Source organism: Gobio gobio (assembly GCF_949357685.1).
Source record: "Gobio gobio genome assembly, chromosome: 8".
In the NCBI taxonomy this organism is placed as follows: Eukaryota; Metazoa; Chordata; class Actinopteri; order Cypriniformes; family Gobionidae; genus Gobio; species Gobio gobio.
This window is the reverse complement of record NC_137114.1, coordinates 8,269,794-8,290,402: the sequence shown is the minus strand read 5'-3', so window position 1 is coordinate 8,290,402 and position 20,609 is coordinate 8,269,794. Positions and strand designations below refer to the sequence as shown.

The 20,609-nt window shown below is 38.0% G+C and overlaps 1 protein-coding gene across 1 annotated transcript; it reads right to left on the bottom strand.

Annotated features, from left to right (window-relative positions):
* Nucleotides 1–1,741: 1,741 nt before the first annotated feature.
* vstm5 (V-set and transmembrane domain containing 5) lies at nucleotides 1,742–14,441 on the bottom strand. Its single transcript, XM_079824355.1, has 4 exons — nucleotides 14,123–14,441; nucleotides 9,003–9,329; nucleotides 7,279–7,422; nucleotides 1,742–2,031 (listed from the first exon to the last, which is right to left on the bottom strand). Exons 1-4 carry the CDS (start codon nucleotides 14,193–14,195, stop codon nucleotides 2,000–2,002), a joined length of 576 nt encoding a protein of 191 aa, XP_079680481.1. The 5' UTR covers nucleotides 14,196–14,441; the 3' UTR covers nucleotides 1,742–1,999.
* Nucleotides 14,442–20,609: the final 6,168 nt, after the last annotated feature.

Sequence of the window (20,609 nt, the reverse complement as noted above, 5' to 3'; positions counted from 1 at the left end):
CTGAGTTTTCAAGATGCGATCACTTAAAAATTCACTGTTTATATCCTTTTTGACCCCTGCAGAGCACCGTACGGTTGCGCTTTGCTGTAATTTGGATGCATTTAAAAAAAATCTAGACTTTCATTACTGAAATGCTGAGTATTTGCAAGAGCAATAGTTCATCACCACTCCAAAAATAAAAAGAAGAAAAGCACGTAAACATATGAAATGGGCCGTTATTACTCCAGAGATTATATCTGTTAAATATAATATATGTGCAGGTCTTAAAAGCCTTCAAATTGATTTTTAAAAAGGTACATGTACAGGTGATTTAATAAATCATTTTGCATATTTCTAATGCCTAACAATTAACTCGTCCATATCTTTTCATTTAATTGGAAAATTTGTCTATACAATATTATCTCTATATTTTGATGTTTTAATTAAGTAATGATTTATAAAAAAGAAAACTAAAGCTAGTGTGAAATGAATGTTAAAAGCAGGAATAAGAGCTGCAAACGGCATCTTGTACACCAGCCTCTTTCCTCAGTGGATTTTGTCAAATTGGATATTTTTCCTCATTGGAGATTGTATTTTAGTTGTCAGTATATGCCTTAGCGTCACTGCATTAATGATAGACACAGGTACAGTAGGTGTTTGATATATTGGCAGTAACACACACACCTTTATCGTATTTATTGTGCTTGATTTAAAATAAAAGGTGCTTTAAAAAGTCCTTGAATCTGGTGTTCATGAAAGAGAGGGAATCCTGTCTAACGAGTAAAGTAATGCATTACAAGTCACATAATCACATTATGTTAATGAAAATTACATTAAAATAACACAAATACATTTATTTACAGTGAAAAAAGGTTACTGCAGATGAAGTGTTCAAGAACAACAGTCAGTAATGGTATGAATTGTAGCTGAAATCTGATGCATGATGTCCACTGTAGTGGACAGACGACAATCTAAAATCAATACTGGGAAAATGTAACTGTGATATGACTCATTAGATATTGCTTGATGATACAAATTTATTTGTACCTGCTAGAGTCTCCTAGGATAGAAGGAATGGGTGGAGCAACTCAGCGTTTCTGACTTGCCATTGGCCATTTTGGTTTGGAGGGGAAAAAATGGATATGCAACGGCTTCCCACTTTGTGGCAGTGTATAGGATGATGCACGAGGGTCCACTGAAGTGAACACTATGCATGAAAGGGTTCATAATTATAATCAAGTAAATCTGTGAGAATTGGTACCTGATACACAGATGGAAATTTGCCCCAGAGATTTCAAATAATTGTTAAAGACCCATATCCAGTTAAAAAAACACACTCAAAATACAGTTTTCCTGTTTTCCTGTGTTTGTATCTCATACACACACACACACACACACACACACACACACACACACATATATATATATATATATATATATATAAAAACAGATCTGTGACAACTAATACAAGTACATTTCATAAGTATTCAAACCCTTAACTTCTTAGTACCTTCACTGCCTCGAGTGTTTTTGGGTTTGTTGCTAAAGCTTGCATGCGCCGTTCCTTTGACGTCATGCCTTGGTTTTTGCTCTGATATGCATTTTCAGCTGTCTGACCTTTTATTGAGAGGTGTGTGCCTTTCCAAATCTGCCACAGGAGTGGTAGTGACATCTACAAGCGAGACCGGAATGATCCTGAGCTGAGTTTCAAGTGTCCCAGGAAAGGGTATGAATACTTATGCAATGTAATTATTTCACATTTAATCATTTAGCCAAGTTTTTTTTATTTTTAATACATTTGCAAAGTTTTCACAAATTCGGTTTTTTTGCTATGTGTAGATAAATGTGAAACAAGTAATTTAAAGTAATTAAACATGAGGTAGAAATAAACAAAGGGGTGTGAATACATTCGCAGTAATGTCTTTTCCGAGATCTGCCACTCATCATCTGGGACTTTAGAGGGTAAATCTGGTTGTAGCGGATGTGTTGTCCTCTCATCTCACACATTTTTTTTTTTCCGTCAGAGTGGCTGTAGTTCAGTCTCGGTGTGCTCTGTGTGTACATTACAAATACAGAGGTTCGCATTTAATATTACATCTTACAGAAAATATGGAAACCACAAAACAGTTTGGCCTGAAGCTAGAAAAACATTCATATTATCTGATCATTTTCACTTCCATCCTGTCAGTGTGATCTAATCCAATGTCTGAGACGTGAATGAGATATAATAAATATATGCGCTATCGTCACTGACACACCTAGCATGTTACTATTAGTACAGGGCGTCTTAATTAAACATTTATGTGGCGACTTGAGGGGCTGTCAGCATCAGGGGTACAAGACCACCACGTAAATAGTCAATAAAGTGCGAAACGTCATATTGAATGGGTAATGTCTTTATGCAGAAGAGTGTGCAATTCCAAGGTGAAGGGTTTGTATCTCTTTGACAGTGGATCAACCTTTTTAACTCCAAGGCCCCCATTGTGTCACAGTGTCGGGTTTGTGTTTCCCTGGGTAGCCACTAGAGGTCCTCCTTCCCCACGGTGTCATTCACTCTTAAACTACATTTCCTATCATCCTGTCTGTCACTCATTTGATCATTGCACACAGCTGTTTCCCGTCACCTTGTTAGTATCTGTGTGTATATATACCCTGTTTGGTTCTGTGTTCTGTGTCATGGAGTCCTTGTTATATGTCACGTCACTTTCTAGATCTGGTTCTCTGTTTTCTTGTGTTTGTTTCATGTTTGGATTGACTGTTTGGAGTTTTACCCTTGCCTGGACTGGATGTGAGTACGGATTACCCTAATAAAGACTGCAAATGGATCTTACTGTTTCCTGTGTGTGATCGTGACACATTGTTCACGATAATATTTGAAGGCTCCCCTCACTAACCAACCAAATTTTGCCAACAGCTCATTTCATGAATTGTTTATGCTAATACAGCTGTGTTACCCCTGGTAAATATGATCAAAGATGGCTGTAAAAATAAATCTGTATTGATTAGCCATTTGATCTTTCATTCAGTTTGCAAAAATCTAACCTTTCATTGAAGTAAAAGAATTGGAAGGCGGGGGGAAAGCACATTATGAAATAAATGCTTTTCTCCAAAACATGTTGGCCACATTATTGGCACCCTTATATTAAATACTATTTGCGACCTCCTTTTGCCAAGATAACAGCTCTATAATCTTCTTCTATAATGCCTGATGAGTTTGGAGATCAGAGACCATTCCTTCATACAGAATCTCTCTAGATGCTTCAGATTGCAGCTCTTCTCTTCAGCTCATCACTCATTCTCTACAGGGTTCAGGTCAGGGGACTGGGACGGCCATGGCAGAAGCTTCATTTTGTGCTCAGTCACACATTTTGTGTTGATTTTGATGTTTGTTATGGATCGTTGTCCTGGCCGTCAGGTTTTGATTTTTATCTGTTGGTATTTGCTAGAATCCATGATTTGAACAAGATGTCCAGGACCACCAGCAAAAAAATAGGCCCAAACATTAAAGGTATATTTAACCGTGGGCATGGGGTGCTTACTCTGTTTTCACCATCTGGTGGGTTTGCTTTTTAGTTTCATCTGACCACAGAACCAGGTCCGTCTGAAGCTCCAGTCCTGTCTGACAACTGAATATGCAGGAGAATATGCTGAGCGAGGAAGATTTTTCTTGAAACCCTCCCAATCAACATGTGGTTATGTAGGGGTTATTTGATCATTTGTTTAGGCTTTCTGACCCTAAGACTCAACTAATCTCAGCGAATCTCCATCTGTGATCCTTGAAGAGTCTTTGTCCACTCAAACACTCCTCCTCACCAGCATTAGGACAATATAGACACACGTCCTCTTCCAGGCAGATTCATAACATCTTTAGTTGATTGAAACTTATTAATTATTGCCCTGATGGTGGACATGGGAATTTTCAATGCTTTAGCTATTTTCTTTCTATTTTGTAAAGCTCAACAATCTTTTGCTGCACATCAGAACTATATTCTTTGGTTGTTATCATTGTGATGAATGATTCCAGGAATTTGGCCTTTGTGTTTCCTCATTTGTATACTCCTGTGAAACAAGACGTCATAGCTAGAATAATTTCATCTTCCTAGTCACCCTGGGGCCTGTTTCAGAAAGGAGGTTCAACCAACTCTGAGTTTAAACCTGAACTCTGAGTTGACTTACTCTGAGATGGGAAACTCTGAGTTTTGGGTTTCAGAACAGCTGAATTGAGGTAGTTCAATCAACTCTGAGTAGACTGACTCTGAGTTAAGCTCATGCATTCCAACTATGAAAAGCCACGATCAATGGAGCTCCGAAATTACGATTCACCATGGCAACAGCACCCAACAAAAAGACGTTTGCATACTTCCGGGTCAATACACAAGTTTAATTCTTAATTATTTTAATTAAGTTTAATTTTCATGGTATCCAAAAGGCAAACAAAGAATGTGGCAGCAGCTAAAAAAAAAACATAATTCAATCAGGAAAAGCTTTAAGCATAAAATGTTCATGGGTGTAGGTTTAATGACTTTACAAACATTTGACATATTAAATAAATATCATTCAGTGTCCAATGTGCAGCAGCTTTTCCCTCATAGACCCTTTTCACAGACTGTGATGACGTGTTTTAATGGTCATCAATATCGTAAATCCTGCAAGGTTTTTTTTATTTATTTTTTATGTATGTACATTTATAACACTAATACTTTTTATTATATTACTTTTGCATCAAATTACAAAAATCAAGTTACCGCTGCTGTGAGAGTGTTTCTAATTCAGCGTCTATGGGAGTGATAGTTAAAATTAACATCTTTATCTCTTTTCACTGCAGTTATCAATCTCACTTTAATTTTTCCATCTTTTTGAAAGTTGTGAAATCACTATTGTGGAGTTTTTCTTTTGCTATTTGAGCAAATGGAGACACAAAAATATATATTTAATGTATTCTCTCATTCACCGCTATAAGAGTTAACCCAACTATGACGACTTCAGCTTCGGAAACCCAGAAATGTGAAAAGGGTCTATGCTCTTTTCACATAATGAAATGTTCTCTGATCCCACCTGTTACATTTATTAATCAGGGTAATGACATTAACATTTGACTTCTACTCAGGCCAGCCAAACTCCAGCACCACTGACAGATGAAAAGGAGATGGAGGAAGAATATTAACACCCAACAGGAAAAAGAATAAAGTATTTGTAGGAAATAAAGATGACTATAAAAATGTAAATAAATGTATTTAACAGCTGTGGTGGTGGTTATGCCATATATCTCGTACTACCATCTGGCAGCATCCTTCCATTCCATACAGTAATCCGTTTTCAGAAAGTGTGATGATGGGTATATGAGTGTCATAAATGTGTCCAACCACTGGAAATCCTAAAGGAAATTCTAATTATTAGGTTACTTCTAGAGGATTATCAAGTGAACGTCAGGATCTTGTATAAAACATGCCATTTTTGTCACTTTGACAGTGTCCTCATGTGCTTTTCTTACTTTGTATTTTTGTCAAGTGGCAGAAAATTTAATTTGTTTTAAGTAAACTTTGCTTACTTTAGATTTAGATTAAATTTATAATTTTTTTTATATTTATACTTGAAATATGACCAAAATACTCAGTAAGAAAAGCATTTGTGGCGTTTGAATGAATGAATAAAGTATTTAAACACTGCTGATGCTTTAAAAAGGGGGAGGAGAACGAAAGAAACTCTGGGTTTACCAAAGAAAACCTGCCTCTGACCAGGTTAGGTTCACAGAGTAAGTTACCCTGGTAACTGACTCTGAGTATAAGTTACCTCTCTTTCAGAAACGGGCTTGGCTTACCCTGCTTTCTCGGGTTTGACATACCTCCCATTCTGAAACAGAAAACCCAGAGTTTCCCTTATTTCAGGGTTAACCTACTCAGAGTTTTCACTTAACCTCCTTTCTGAAACGGGCCCCTGGTGTACTTCAGAGATATTTTACGCATAAAATAAATTCTAGGGGTGCCAATAATAGTGGCCAACTTGTTTTGGAGAAAAGATATTTGAGATTTTTTAAATGAAAAATCAAAAGGATAAACAGATTTATTTTTACAGCCATCTTTGATCATATTTATCACCAACATCTATGGCCAACACTTTTGGCCATGACTCACACATCCATCTTTTTTTGCAGCCATCTTTGACATAAAAAATGTCCAGTTTTCTTGACGTTAGAGGAACGTGTTTTAAAAGGTATGATGTTCCTCAAACGTTCTTTCAACTTGATTTTGATTAACAATTTAACATTCTATGAACGTTGAATTGTAACATTCCAAGAACATAAAAATGTCCAGTTTTCTTAAATTTGCCACTTTAAAGCAGTCATTTGACCTTTACAGTAGCCATGTTGATCTGCTTTATCAATGTTAGAATGTTTAGAAATGTTTTCTGAAAACACCTGTAACTGCTGAAAAAGAAGCAACTTAACAAACGTCAAGAGCCCAACTAAAGCAAACACTGATCACCATCACGGTGACTAACTAAACATTTTCAATAAACATCTAAACCTCTGTTAATTCTCAACTGCTGTAGACATCTGACAGAAATATAGTCAGTCTGGTTAGTAATGTGTTAAGCTGGTAATGCTGTTTGTGGAGTTGTTTGATCCTCCTCTGCTGAGATCTTCAGAGATTTAATGTCTTCTTTTCAGAGATTTCATCTAAGGCTGTGGCTGAAGAAAGTTGTAGTTTGTGTTCTTATTTCTCTTTATTTCAGTGTTTGTTCACAGAAGGTGATTGAAATGATTGAGAGAATGTTTCAGGAACATCAACCTTTAAATAACATTCTTTTAACATTAAGGAAACTGGACATTTTTATGTTCTTGGAATGTTACAAATCCAGTTGAAAGAATGTTTGAAGAACATCATACCTATTAAAACACGTTCCTCTAATGTCAAGAACCCAGAATCAACACTGAATATTTGGAGAACGTTTTTATAACAGAAATCTGTTTGCTGGGTTGATGGATGTATTGCAAGAGAGCCGAAGTCTGTAAGCTTGTGCATTACTGAAGTGATTGACCGCTTCAGTGATTATAAATGCTGTTAAAAACTTCCATAAAAACTAACAACAATATTGCATTTTTCCCCCGTTTGCTTTAATGTAATGGTTAATAACTCATTGTACAACGGAAGAAAACACTTTTGCATAAAACTCAAAACATAGTCAGGCATGCACACACTGAATAAGACATTTACACATTTTTGTGTCATACCTTTCCTCATTTATAAGCCACTTGAAATAAAAGATTCTGTGTAAATGACAGTAAATGGAGCTTGTTACCTGGTAAGCATCCCCTTTGTCTCCAGGCTTTTATGAAGCAGTACAGTTTGTTCAAGAGCCACATACACAGCATTAGAAATGCAGCCAGGGTCCCCAGCGCAATGCCGAATACAACCAAGAACTGTATGTCATCATACAGCACCTCTGAAACATGCAGCATTTGTTCAATGCAAAAATAGAAAAGTCACATTAAAACGCTGTGCCAGTGGACATTTGTGTTGAATAGCAAAAACTGATCTGATATACCAGACTGCAGAGACCCAGTTTACTTACAATGCAAAATGACAGTGACACTGAACATACACTCACCTAAAGGATTATTAGGAACACCTGTTCAATTTCTCACTAATGCAATTATCTAATCTACCAATCACATGGCAGTTGCTTCAATGCATTTAGGGGTGTGGTCCTGGTCAAGACAATCTCCTGAACTCCAAACTGAATGTCAGAATGGGAAAGAAAGGAGATTTAAGCTATTTTGAGCGTGGCATGGTTGTTGGTGCCAGACGGGCCGGTCTGAGTATTTCACAATCTGCTCAGTTACTGGGATTTTCACGCACAACCATTTCTAGGGTTTACAAAGAATGGTGTGAAAAGGGAAAAACATCCAGTATGCGGCAGTCCTGTGGGCGAAAATGCCTTGTTGATGCTAGAGGTCAGAGGTCATGGGCCGACTGATTCAAGCTGATAGAAGAGAAACTTTGACTGAAATAACCACTCGTTACAACCGAGGTCTGCAGCAAAGCATTTGTGAAGCCACAACACACACAACCTTGAGGCAGATGGGCTACAACAGCAGAAGACCCCACCGGGTACCCCTCATCTCCACTACAAATAGGAAAAAGAGGCTACAATTTACACAAGCTCACCAAAATTGGGCAGTTGAAGATTGGAAAAATGTTGCCTGGTCTGATGAGTCTCGATTTCTGTTGAGACATTCAGATGGTAGAGTCAGAATTTGGCGTAAACCGAATGAGAATATGGATCCATCATGCCTTGTTACCACTGTGCAGGCTGGTGGTGGTGGTGTAATGGTGTGGGGGATGTTTTCTTGGCACACTTTAGGCCCCTTAGTGCCAATTGGGCATCGTTTAAATGCCACGGCCTACCTGAGCATTGTTTCTGACCATGTCCATCCCTTTATGACCACCATGTCCCCATCCTCTGATGGCTACTTCCAGCAGGATAATGCACCGTCACAAAGCTCGAATCATTTCAAATTGGTTTCTTGAACATGACAATGAGTTCACTGGACTAAAATGGCCCCCACAGTCACCAGATCTCAACCCAATAGAGCATCTTTGGGATGTGGTGGAACGGGAGCTTCGTGCCCTGGATGTGCATCCCACAAATCTCCATCAACTGCAAGATGCTCTCCTATCAATATGGGCCAACATTTCTAAAGAATGCTTTCAGCACCTTGTGGAATCAATGCCACGTAGAATTAAGGCAGTTCTGAAGGCGAAAGGAGGTCAAACACAGTATTAGTGTGTGTTCCTAATAATCCTTTAGGTGTGTATGTCCAGCCAGTGTTTGGGGTTACTAGTGCTACATGTTCAAATGACTTTCCTGAAGTATCCAGTAATGTGTTATTTCATTTACTGGTAAACACAATTGAACACTGTTCAATTCAACTGGATAATCAGCATCTGATGCCAGACCACAATTCAAAGTACAGCATAAGTTGGTGCAACCGAAGGACAAATAACTTTAAAGCTACTCACCTGTTACAGTCAATGCCAGACCCATATCTTTGCTGTTACCAGACATTTCTGTCACAGTGATAATGTAATAGCCGGAGTCTTGGAGACGTAGGTTGGATATGGTTAGAGAACCGTTGGGATGCGTTTGCACTCTTCCCTCGTACATTTGCGTGACGTTTGCCGAGCCGCCGAGGATCCAAGCTGCAATCCTTTGCTGACTGCTTACGGAATTGAACATCCATCGGATTGTTGGAGTCCCGATGCATGTGATGTCCACGGAGAAAAGTGCACTTCCCTGAACCGGTGCAGTGACGGCGTTCCTCTGCACTTGAATGGTGATCCCCTGAGCTTCAGAGAGAGGACAGAAGAAAAGCGTGGGGTTAATTTTTTCGGGATGTTCAAATACGTTCTTTTACCCCAGTCAGTCGGTTTACATGCACACAAGAACTGAGATGCTAAAGCAGCACATTTCCTTAGAGTATCAACTCTGCGACTCTTGGTTGTATTGCTCAGTCTAATGAGACTGACATGCCAGTTTCAGGACAGGAACTGTTTGTCTGAACAATTTTGGGAAACCTGTTTGGAAATAGTCATTGCAATTATGTTTGCTGCTAGTGCCACAGAAATTATACACTTTGTCTAGAGAATTTCTCACACCACCAGGTTACCGCCATAATATGCTCACAGGAGGCATTGGTTTCTAGAAAGATGGCAACCCCAAACAGAGAGACCCCAAACTTTTACAGAGCGATTGCATAAGGAAATATAATTTTTTTACATGGAGAACTATATATCATTTTTTTTATTTACTTCTCAACTATACATTTATGCTGTGGTTATTTGGTAGTTTTTTTACCTATTTACTGCACAAATACTTAAGTATGTCATAAATTGGCTCATTAAAAATTATTTTTTTAATGAAAAAATCACTTGAAAATATAAATATATTAAATATAAATAGTTTTTGGACATTGCTCTATGTGTTAGGGATAGAATACCGCCATCTGTAGGTTTGTTAGCCTGGGAAAACCCAGACAACTTCCGGCAAATTTAGATTTGCTCTGCAAGTAGTCTGGCAAAGAGCCCATTCAAACCCATTTCTAAGCCCCAGAAATCGAGGCACCAATCAGAAACGTTGAGGCGGGCTTTACACGATGACGACAGCGCAGCGACAGTGAAGCAGATTCTGTACACTGACTACAAAGATGGATGCAGCAGTGGAACATCACTATCAGCTATAGCGGCTGTTTTAAGCGATTTAAACTTTTCCATTCCGTTAAAACCAGAGCAAAGAACAACACAAGAAGCCTTCATATCTAAAAAAGATGTTATCGCTGTCTTACCGACTGGACTCGGCAAAAGTCTGCTTGTCTTAGCGAGAGCCCTCTGGTAGTGTTAATGTTTCACAAAATATAGTTTTAAGTCCTTTTCAGGCGAGAATGTAGTAGTTTTTAAAGCCAAAATCTGTGGTTTATTATAAAGAGAGCGCCTTTTTGAAAATTTGATCTGCCGTTTTTGGAGTTGTGAGCGCCAGTGGACCAGCGGCGCTCAATTGCTCAACCCCACCGAGAGGCGCCTTTCCTCGGCCAGTCCTTCTGCCGTCTGCCGCTGGCTCTGATGTGAAGATATGATTCGTCTTGTGTAGATCTAACGGCTGATCTTTGCTCTCATTAATCTATAATTTGTTCCCTGACAGATCGTTTTGTCTGAGGGCAAAGTGAAGTTTCATAACTTTATATTTGTAAGCTATTAAACTTTACCGTTGTAGTCTCCTAGCGCTGACTTTCTTTGACTGAATTGCTTTATGTATTGTATAGCTTCTTATACCTTTTACTTATACTTTTAAAATGGATATTGATCACGCATTAAACTAACATTTAACAAAAAGAGACTGGGTTTTGTCATATCTCATTGTATTACAATGATAATCATAGGCTATATTATGCACACATGATATTACATGTTTTTATGTTTTAATGTAAACGAAAAGAGGCCGGGTTTTTTAAATATTTCGTTTTGTTATATACATGCATTGAAGATAATATGCATTGCCTTCACTACATTTGTGTGGCTATAATATGTTTAATATTAACTATTACCGTCATCGGGAGTTCATTCTCCGGAGTCAAACTTGGTAAGTCACGGACGCAAGTCAGAAGTTCGCGTACAAAATATGTCATAAAACACCACTGCCTCATTTCATAAAAAAAAAAAAAAAAACTTAAACATATTAGCCACACACATGTGGTTCAGGCCTACATTGATTATCTTATATATTTATAATTAAACGAAGTATAAAACACCCTGCCTCTTTTCGTTTACATTTTAAAAATATTTAAACATTAATATGTGGTTTAGGTAAGGTGACCAGATTTCTGAAATGGAAACCGGGGACATTTCCTATTTGAGAACACAAGTACAGACAAGAACGCATCTTGAGAGACGGCCAGAGTCTCAGATGTTTCTCCGTCGCTCTACATACGTCATCTCCCTCATCGCTCTGATTGGTTTTAGGTCTATCCAATTGCGCCGAGAGGCATTTGAGCGACGCCCGTTGGTGACGCCCCTTTGGAAATGATTTGTCTATGAAGCTTTGCCAGACCAAAACTCAGTTACTACTGAGAATGGTCTGGTTTTAACCAGGCTATAGGTTTGTGGAAAAACTTTAGGAATTATAGTTAAAGAGAAAGAGAGAGTGCAATGACCACATTATCCACTAGAGGTCCATAGAGAAGTTATGCAAAAGTTAAGCTGCCTTTCATTTTTCTTTTATTTGCCCTTTTGCCTCTCTTTCTCATGATTGTTCCATGTTGCATTTGTGCTCTAGTATTAGTAATTCATATATGTATGAAAATCTTTCAGATTTATGCCAGTTTTGTTGATTTTATTTGCCAATTTCAATAAAAATACTCTCTGTTGCAGTCACATGTTTGTGTGTACGTGTGTGTGTATGAGATAGAAAGTTTGTTCTAATTTGTGTTTATGCTCTAGGACCAGACCTTGATATAAATGTAGAAATTTTCAGATTTATACTGGATTTAGTTAATTTTTTTTGACAAAAAAAGTGGAAAAAAAAAAAAAGTTTTTTTTTACACTTTCCCATTCATTTTCAATGTGGGGTCAATCTGACCCCGAGGGACTTAAACGGTAAATATTTTTTTACACAACTTTAGAACAACCAAATCAAGCCCAGATTTTTTGTGCATGTTTAGATAGATTATTTAGGAAAAGTCACAGAGTCTCATGGCCCTGAGATGAAGGGAACACTTTTTAAAAATGGAAGAAAAGTCCAGTGGGGTCAGCTGGACCCCAAGGGACGATTAAGGGTTACACTCAGAGATGTGGATTTGGACTCACGAGATGCTAATGGTCTAATCAGATTCAATTATGTATGCTAAGCTATGCTAAAAGTGCTACCGCCAGATACAGAGATCGGCTAAATGGATTCAAAAACGGTAAAACTCAACTATTTAACTCTAGGGGAGACGGAAATGAGCCTTATTTAGTTTTTTTTCTTTAAAGTGGAGTGTTCCTTTAAGTCTGCAAGTGTACATGTCGTGTACCATTTGGGGCAGGCCCAATAACTGCAAATGTGTAGTAAATAAAACAACATCAATGTCTTAAAGGATTCACCCTAAAATGAAAACTCAGTTTAGTTGAGTTTTTCTGGTCCCCGGACTGAACCCGGTCTCTCCCAAGTGTTTTTCTCCATTTTTGTCACAGATGGAGATTAGGTTCCTTGCCATGCACTTGTGGGATTACAAATTTATACATTGTTATATCTAGGTTCCAATGTAATAGAATATAACTGAAAACATGATCTATATTTGGGTTTTACATTTTGAAGTAAACTTGAGGAAATTCTAAGGAGATTACATCAGGCTGTGTAAGTGTTTGAGACATTAAGTCTTTTGTCTCTATGCACTTCCTGACTATTTACCATGACAAGTTTAGAGCAATACTGCCTGAGTGATTGGATTAGCATCTATGCATTTGAATGACACTGTTATGCTGATTGAATTACGGCTGATGAGACAGGAATGTTTGGGGTGTGTCCCTATTTTGAATGTCTCCTCCTCTGCTGTATAACCCCTCCCCCTGAAATGTAGATAAACTGCATTATTTTGTACTGTTAAGTTAGACTGTTTTCGGACGACCTGCAGCACAGAGAGTTCTCATTAAAAGATTCACTTCTGTTTGATCCCGACATCTCCTGGTCTTCATCTTCTGAGTTTCCTACACTTTAGAAGATAAAAGTTCACAACACACTGTCACCTTTAGTTTGCTTAGTAGCGATAATATTGAACACCCGAGCTGAATAATGATACTATTGTCGTCTTATCTGTATTGTAATAAAGCGCTTTAGAAATAAAGGTGATAGGGCCCCTAGGCTTTATAGATGGATTTGCTGGAGTAGCTTCTTACATCAGAGGATGAACACATCCAGCAGGTGTTCACTCACGTGCCTGACCTTTCTCAGTAAGTTAATAATCACCCCCCTTTCAAACCTAAACAAGTTGGGCGAGTTCACTACCACTGCTAAGATAAACAAGAGCATTTTAGAAGTGGCTGCTGTAATCTTTCTCTTATCGCTGGTCAAATGACCTGGCCAATCCTAACTTAGCAAGCATTATATTTTACTGCTTCTTCACTGTCCATTCCAAATGAAACTATGCTCTGAAACAGTGTCTTTAAGTAAATTAGCCATCAGCAAAGAATTTGAAGTGACAGGACAGTGAAGAATGAGGGTGGAAACAGGATTGTCTAGCCACCAAAGTCTCGTCTTTCAGTATTCAGCTCAACTGCAAGTTACATACGTGGCGGGTCTTGTTGTTTTTTGGCTGAAAAGCAACATCTAGACTTGTTATGCAGTGTAATATTACATGAAAATGGCAAATACCCAAACGCATAGCACAAATACCTGAACGGTTCAAACAAAAGCACTGTGATCATATTATTATAATAATTTAATATGCATTCACTTCTTGTTGTTTATCTAGCTGTGTAAATGACGACATAACATAGACATCTGTTATTTTCTTCACACCGGTTAAATCCTAACCATAACAAATATCCTTTTGTCCCCAAAGCATACCCAAACACACACACACACACACACATGTACACACACATATACTTACTGTACTGGCAGAGACAGAAGATAAGAACGAGTATCTGTGCGATCTGAGACAAACTCATCCATGCAGGCCTCATTAGACTGTTTCCTCCATATATTAAAATACACGTTACACGAGACTGTCTTTATAGACATGTCATAACTCTAGACTTTCACCCTGTCTTTCTCTTCTAACCTTCCTTATGCCAGTCTTTTCGTGTCCATATTTTCTTCTGAGTTGTTTTCTCTTTCCCTTTCTCTTTCAGCATATGCTCGCCTTTGCTCTTTTTACTGTCCGTCTGATCTGTTCATTCGACAAGTCTTATTCACTTGCAGGCGATACTGATCAGACCGGTTCAACAGCCAGTGAAACACACACACACACACACACATGCACACACCTTGGAATGGAACATCAACACTGTTTAAACTGTAGGGTTTTTTTTCATAGTGAGCATAATTTTTACTGAACATTTATTGTATTTTAATACTTGTGATACATGATACTTCACTGTATTGATGGATGAAGGTGATTTTTGACCAATAACAATAAAACTTATGACTGTTGAAAGTTTAGGGGTAAATTAATCCGAGTCAGTGGGTAAGTTGCACCATCTGGGTGTAAACGGACCGTCTAAATGAATCTGGATCAAACCCATGTGAGATTGTAAAGATAATTGACCTCTTTTAAAAACACCTTCAATAATCAAATGTCCTTTTACAAATTGTCATATTTCTTTTCTTAAAGCTAAATTAAACAACATAAAACCAACCAAATATCAGTGTCTTTAATTATTTGCATTTCTCAATATTTTGAACACCAAAGTCGTAACAATCCAAAAACAGCCTAAGAGTTTGAGTCAAATAAATATTAAACAAAATAAAAATTAGAATTAATGAATGAAAACTAGCTAGCTCACCAATTCAGGCTAATATTTAGCTGAATGATACATCGGTAAATCACCAATACGGACCATAAATATTTTAGACATGGACAAATTAGCTTTTTATTCCAAAATGAAAAAATAAACGGCAAATAGTACCAGCTGAACAAGAACCGCAGCTGGCATTATATGAGAAATTACAACTGTATAAGACGAGCCCTGATGTAGAGGGGGATCCTGACCTGCACCTCAAATAACCTCAAAATGTACACCTCAAAGTACATAAATATCATAAAATATCCACTGCAAATGGTAACAAAATCAATATAAACATTAAAAAAATAAAGTGCCATTTAATTTAAAAAATAACAAATAAGATTGAGGTGTTACATTTTTTTGAGCTCAGAGAGTTTGTCCTCAATTTGTCCATTTGCTCCCTTCAACTGCTTCTCTTTGGCCCGTCTTCTCATTGTGTTGGACTTTGTAATCAGTGTGGCCATTTTGAAGCCTGCAAATGTTCTGCCTGTTCTGCCATTCGGTCTGTGTCATTTTCAAGTGACTTACAAACCTCCTCAATGGACCTCTTCTTTTTCTTCAGCCCCGTTTTTCCTCTTCTTGGACTGTTCCTCTTTTTTTTTCAGAAGAAGAAGAAGTGACTGACAAAATGTCCAGAGTTCAGGGTAGGACTGAAGATATTGCCGCAAAAATACATCCACTCTGGATTTCTCAGAGGGCCTGAAGGACATGAACTCAGCAGCTTTGGCCTCATTGAAAAGGACCTTTTCAAATTGCTCTGCTATCACATCACCTGTAATAATGCACAAAAAAATATTTTCAGTACATTTGAAGAAAAGTATATGATAAACAGGTAACACTTTATAATAACGTTCAGTTGTAAGTCATTTATAGGTGGTTATTTAATGATGAACTAATCATTTACAAAACATGAATATGCGTTTCATAAAATGTTTAATAAATGTATATGAAGAATAGCTTATACTTTAGATTAGGGGATGCAGAAAGTGAATTCATTCGTTTACACATCATTGTGTTGAACACTGTTACTTACCTGTTACAAATGATCTGTACGTATACACAAGGCATTTACAACACTTTCTGCACCCCTACATACAAAAAAATAACAATTTAATAAACATTTATGAAACGCATATTCATGTTTTGTAAATGATTCGTTAATAATTTACTAATCACTTCTAAATGACTTACAAAATATACATAACATGTAGTATATCACTTGCTAATCATTTATGAATGATTAGTTCATCATTAAATAACCATTTATAAATGACTTACGACTGAACGTTATTATAAAGTGTTACCAAATATGAAAAGGCAAAGTTACTTTCTTGTAAATAACATGCAACTTAACTGTCCCATTGTATCAGAAAGTCAGTGTACAGCATATCAAGTATCTTTGATCAGTGAAATCCCAACATAAATATATTGATCTAATACACCCTTTCAAACCATGTACTAATGTTCATACCATTCATGATGTTGATACAAATGAGAGGAGGTGTCACATTAAGATAACAATCTATTCTTATTCCTATCATTTACCGGCAGATATCCCGCCTGACAGTTGTTTGTCTTGCACAAACGTCTGAATGAAGCACTTCATTTTCTGAAGACTTTGCAGATTTTGCCTGGATCCAAGCACGTCATGTTGTGGACTATGGCGTACTTCAGTTATATTGGTGTTAGCTTCACTTATCAAGAGCCTTCTTGCACGTACTTGAAAGGGCATTCTGGCAGTCTTTCTTAAACTGCAGGACACCAAGCTCGCTTACACAGCTTTTGGCCCCTGCTTTTGTGAGTTCCTGACAAAGAAAAAGGGTTTGTCGAATCTCCAAACTTTCTCTAGATGCTCAGCAGTAAGTTAGCATGAACTCAGCTGTCCAGATGAAACTATTTGAAAGATATGGTAAAAACAGCTCTAAAACATCCTCAATTTGCCTGACATCTTTGACTTGACCTCACATTTCCCTGTCATACATCTGAAGATGAGACATTAGTGAATTTCTCTGAATGGTTAATGTACTGGATATACTGGATGTCTCACCTTGAGGACAGCTGCTGCACCCATGCCTATGTCCGCATCCTCTGGACTAAGCCAAAGCTTGTGGTCGGTGACTTCAAGCCTTACCGGCGTATATGGAGGACTAAGCAGTGCATCACACTTCATAAATCGCTTGAGAAGACTCTAAAAATAATTAATAAGGTTAAACCTGTCCTATGTCCTGGCCATTTAAGTGTGTTGTGTATTTTTACGATGATGAATTACCCTGATCAAATCCTCCAGATCTTTCCACAAAAAAGGCATCATTGGAGCATATGTCTGGTATTTCTCCAGAAAAGATTGGAAAGCTCTTGATATGGCCATAAAAAAATGGAGCTTGGCCTGCAGAAAGGGATCCAGTCGAGCCTCGGAGAGGGTGTCATATGATGATGTCCCTGGGTTCTTCACCACTTTTGTCTTCACCTGGTCCACAAACTTCTCAATGGCGGGCCAAATCTCTATTGCTCTTTGCACAGTTGGCAAGTTCTCAAGCCCCCGATGACCACAGAAGGGTGAGGGGGATGTTGTTGACGACGTTGATGAAGTGAAATCCTCTCTCCTGGCTGGGGCATTGTGAAAGCCACACCTCAAATCCACTCTTGAAAGCGTTATGGAGGGTGTGTAGACCACAACTTCCTACAATTATGAGTTGAATCCCCCCAAATTGTACGCCATGCTCCTGCTTGTAGGATGTTCACAAATTTCCAATTAACAGAGGGTCCATCCATCGACAAAGACAAAGAGATCATGCTCCTCAAGTTGAGATCTTTGGTACACTCCTGAAATCACGAAAAATAAAAATACAATATAAATAAAGCCAACTTTATTAACAATAACAGCTATGTTATTGTATTAATGTTTGCATTTATGTGTTCACTCAGATACAGTTTATAACAATATATTACAATATGTTAGTACAGGAGAATTGCTTTAAGATAGATTATGGGGAAGACATATTAGCCTATGTGATATGCTTTTGTGTCAAAATGACTTGAGATTCCTAAAATAGAAGTATAATTGTTATAAACAAACCATTTGACTTATTTGCAGCATAGGGTACTCCTGGATTACTTCCAGGGCAAGTGTTATTTTCCCTTCATCCACTAGATGTCACACTTACCCACCATCACAAATTCATTGCAAGGAAAATGCTTGATTAAAGCGGGACTTTTTCTTTCTATACTAAGGAGCATGAAAATGATATAAAAACACTATGTCTACGCATTTTGGTTAGTAAAAGACTAGTAGAGGAATTGCTTACCTTAAAATGTTCCAGCAAATCCTCTGCTGTTGAATGGCCCATGAATTGGGACCAAAGCTAACGGGATTGAACGTGATGAGTGCCAGTCTGCCCAGTTACCCAGTGTCTGACATGCAGGTCCAACTGTTTACTCTTTGTTGCTCCGTTCATGCTTTCGTCAAACATGATGACAAAGTTTCCCTGGTTTATCCGTGCCACAAGCTCCTTTTTCACATATGGAGCAATGCCAAATCGTGCAAGATATGCCGTCTTGTCTCTGCCACAACTAAACGCGCTCGCACACTCTGAGTCCGGGAACATCGCCTGGAAGACGGTGTGAATGTCATCTTTTGACTGTGTAAGATTGGTGGCGGCTAACTGTGCGTAAAACCCAGAGCACTTCTGCCTTTTACGTGGCCGTGTTAGAGAACGCACTGAAGGCAGAGGTAGACGCACCGGAGGTAGACCCAATAGGCCCACTAGTAGCAGATGTAGGCCTACTTGGCTGAGCACTGGGTGATGGCGTTGTAAACATTTGAATAGTTAAACTACCCGACTGATCCGCAATGTAGCGCTTGTGTTTCTCGCCTTTTGCGTGGGAATCTAGGGCTGTTTGACCCATTGTCCCCAACTGTATATTTTTTTGCAGAGATCCTTACGGAGCGCGATGATTTTCCCCTGGAGCAATGTCAGAATGAATCGTTAAAAAACACGTTTGATCAGGTCCAGTCCACCGATGGCCAGCCTGTCCACCCTGCACGGCCACTCACCTATCCGTATTTTGCTATTTTAAAAGATAAGTTGTATCGAGTGACCCAAGACGCTCAGGCAAAACAGGATACAACTCAGTTATTAGTAGATGTGTAGCCCATCCCAGCCTTGTACAGGTCTACAATTTCATCCCTGATGTCCTTACACAGCTCTCTGGTCTTGGCCATTGTGGAGAGGTTGGAGTCTGTTTGATTGAGTGTGTGGACAGGTGTCTTTTATACAGGTAACGAGTTCAAACAGGTGCAGTTAATACAGGTAAGGAGTGGAGAACCGGAGGGCTTCTTAAAGAAAAAACAGACAGGTCTGTGAGAGACAGAATTCTTATTGGTTGGTAGGTGATCAAATACTTATGTCATGCAATAAAATGCAAATTAATTATTTAAAAATCTTACAATGGGACTTTAGGCACATTGCGCCTCTTTCAAGTTGGCAGTTTTCTTCAACCAACCCTTATATTTATCATCCTCCAACCACAGACATTTGCCCATAATGTCGCTAAGCGGTTCGCTAACTGGCTTACCAACTCCTCGTCCCGCTCACTCGCGTAGGCTACCTGCATATCTCTCACTCTGCAACCACTGCACTTCCTCCAGTAGCCTTCTAGTTCTTGATCTACGGAATGCAGATGACACCCACACAGAACAAATACGCCGGTAGTGTGCAAGCTTCAACCTGTTAACATGGGAGCCGAAATAAAAACGGACAAGCCCCGCAGCCAGTGTGTAGCCGGTCCCATGCTTTCTGTTTGTAATGAATTTCTTGAATAAATGTATCAAATACAGTAGTATGATTATAAATAGGCAAGCAGTTATTTTGGGGTGACAGTCTGTACTTTTTAATTAATTTAAATGCATTAAATTAACTTCATCAATTAAAGATTTTGGCGACGGCAGCCAGGGTTTGGGTGGGGACGAGGTTCTCATCTGAAAAATGACACTAATTTGTATAAATAAATAAATAAATAATAATATATATTTTTTATTTAATTAAACATTTCTCTCTCTGTGTGTGTGTATGGGCATAGTATTAATTCTTGCATTTCTCTATTTCAAAGATGTCAGGGAAGAGGCAAATTAATAATCCATAATCATTTGGAATATATATAGGCTATATATTTTTTTCAGAATTTACTGTGTCGTAAATATAATTTATTCTGAAGCAATATTCTCACCAGTGTTCAATCAGCTTTGAGATATTTAAATCTGCATATCTTTGATATTTTTACCTTTTATGAAGGGCATTTTCCCATAATCTTATTAAATATAGGCTATGCTTCAGCTTTCATTTTATATTCTTAAATTTGATCTATAAATTAAATTAGAATAAGACACTGTAGGGCTGTGCCAATCAAATTAAATCATTTACACTGAAAAAATGTTATGAGATTGTTTTAAATATTTTTGAATATACAATTAAGAAATGTTGGAAAGAAAACATTAAACTAAACCACCAGTAGGTGGCAGAATGTAAACGTTGTTGTTGCGGGTATATCTACATTTTACCCGGATACAGCAATGCTATTTTCTGATTGGCTGTT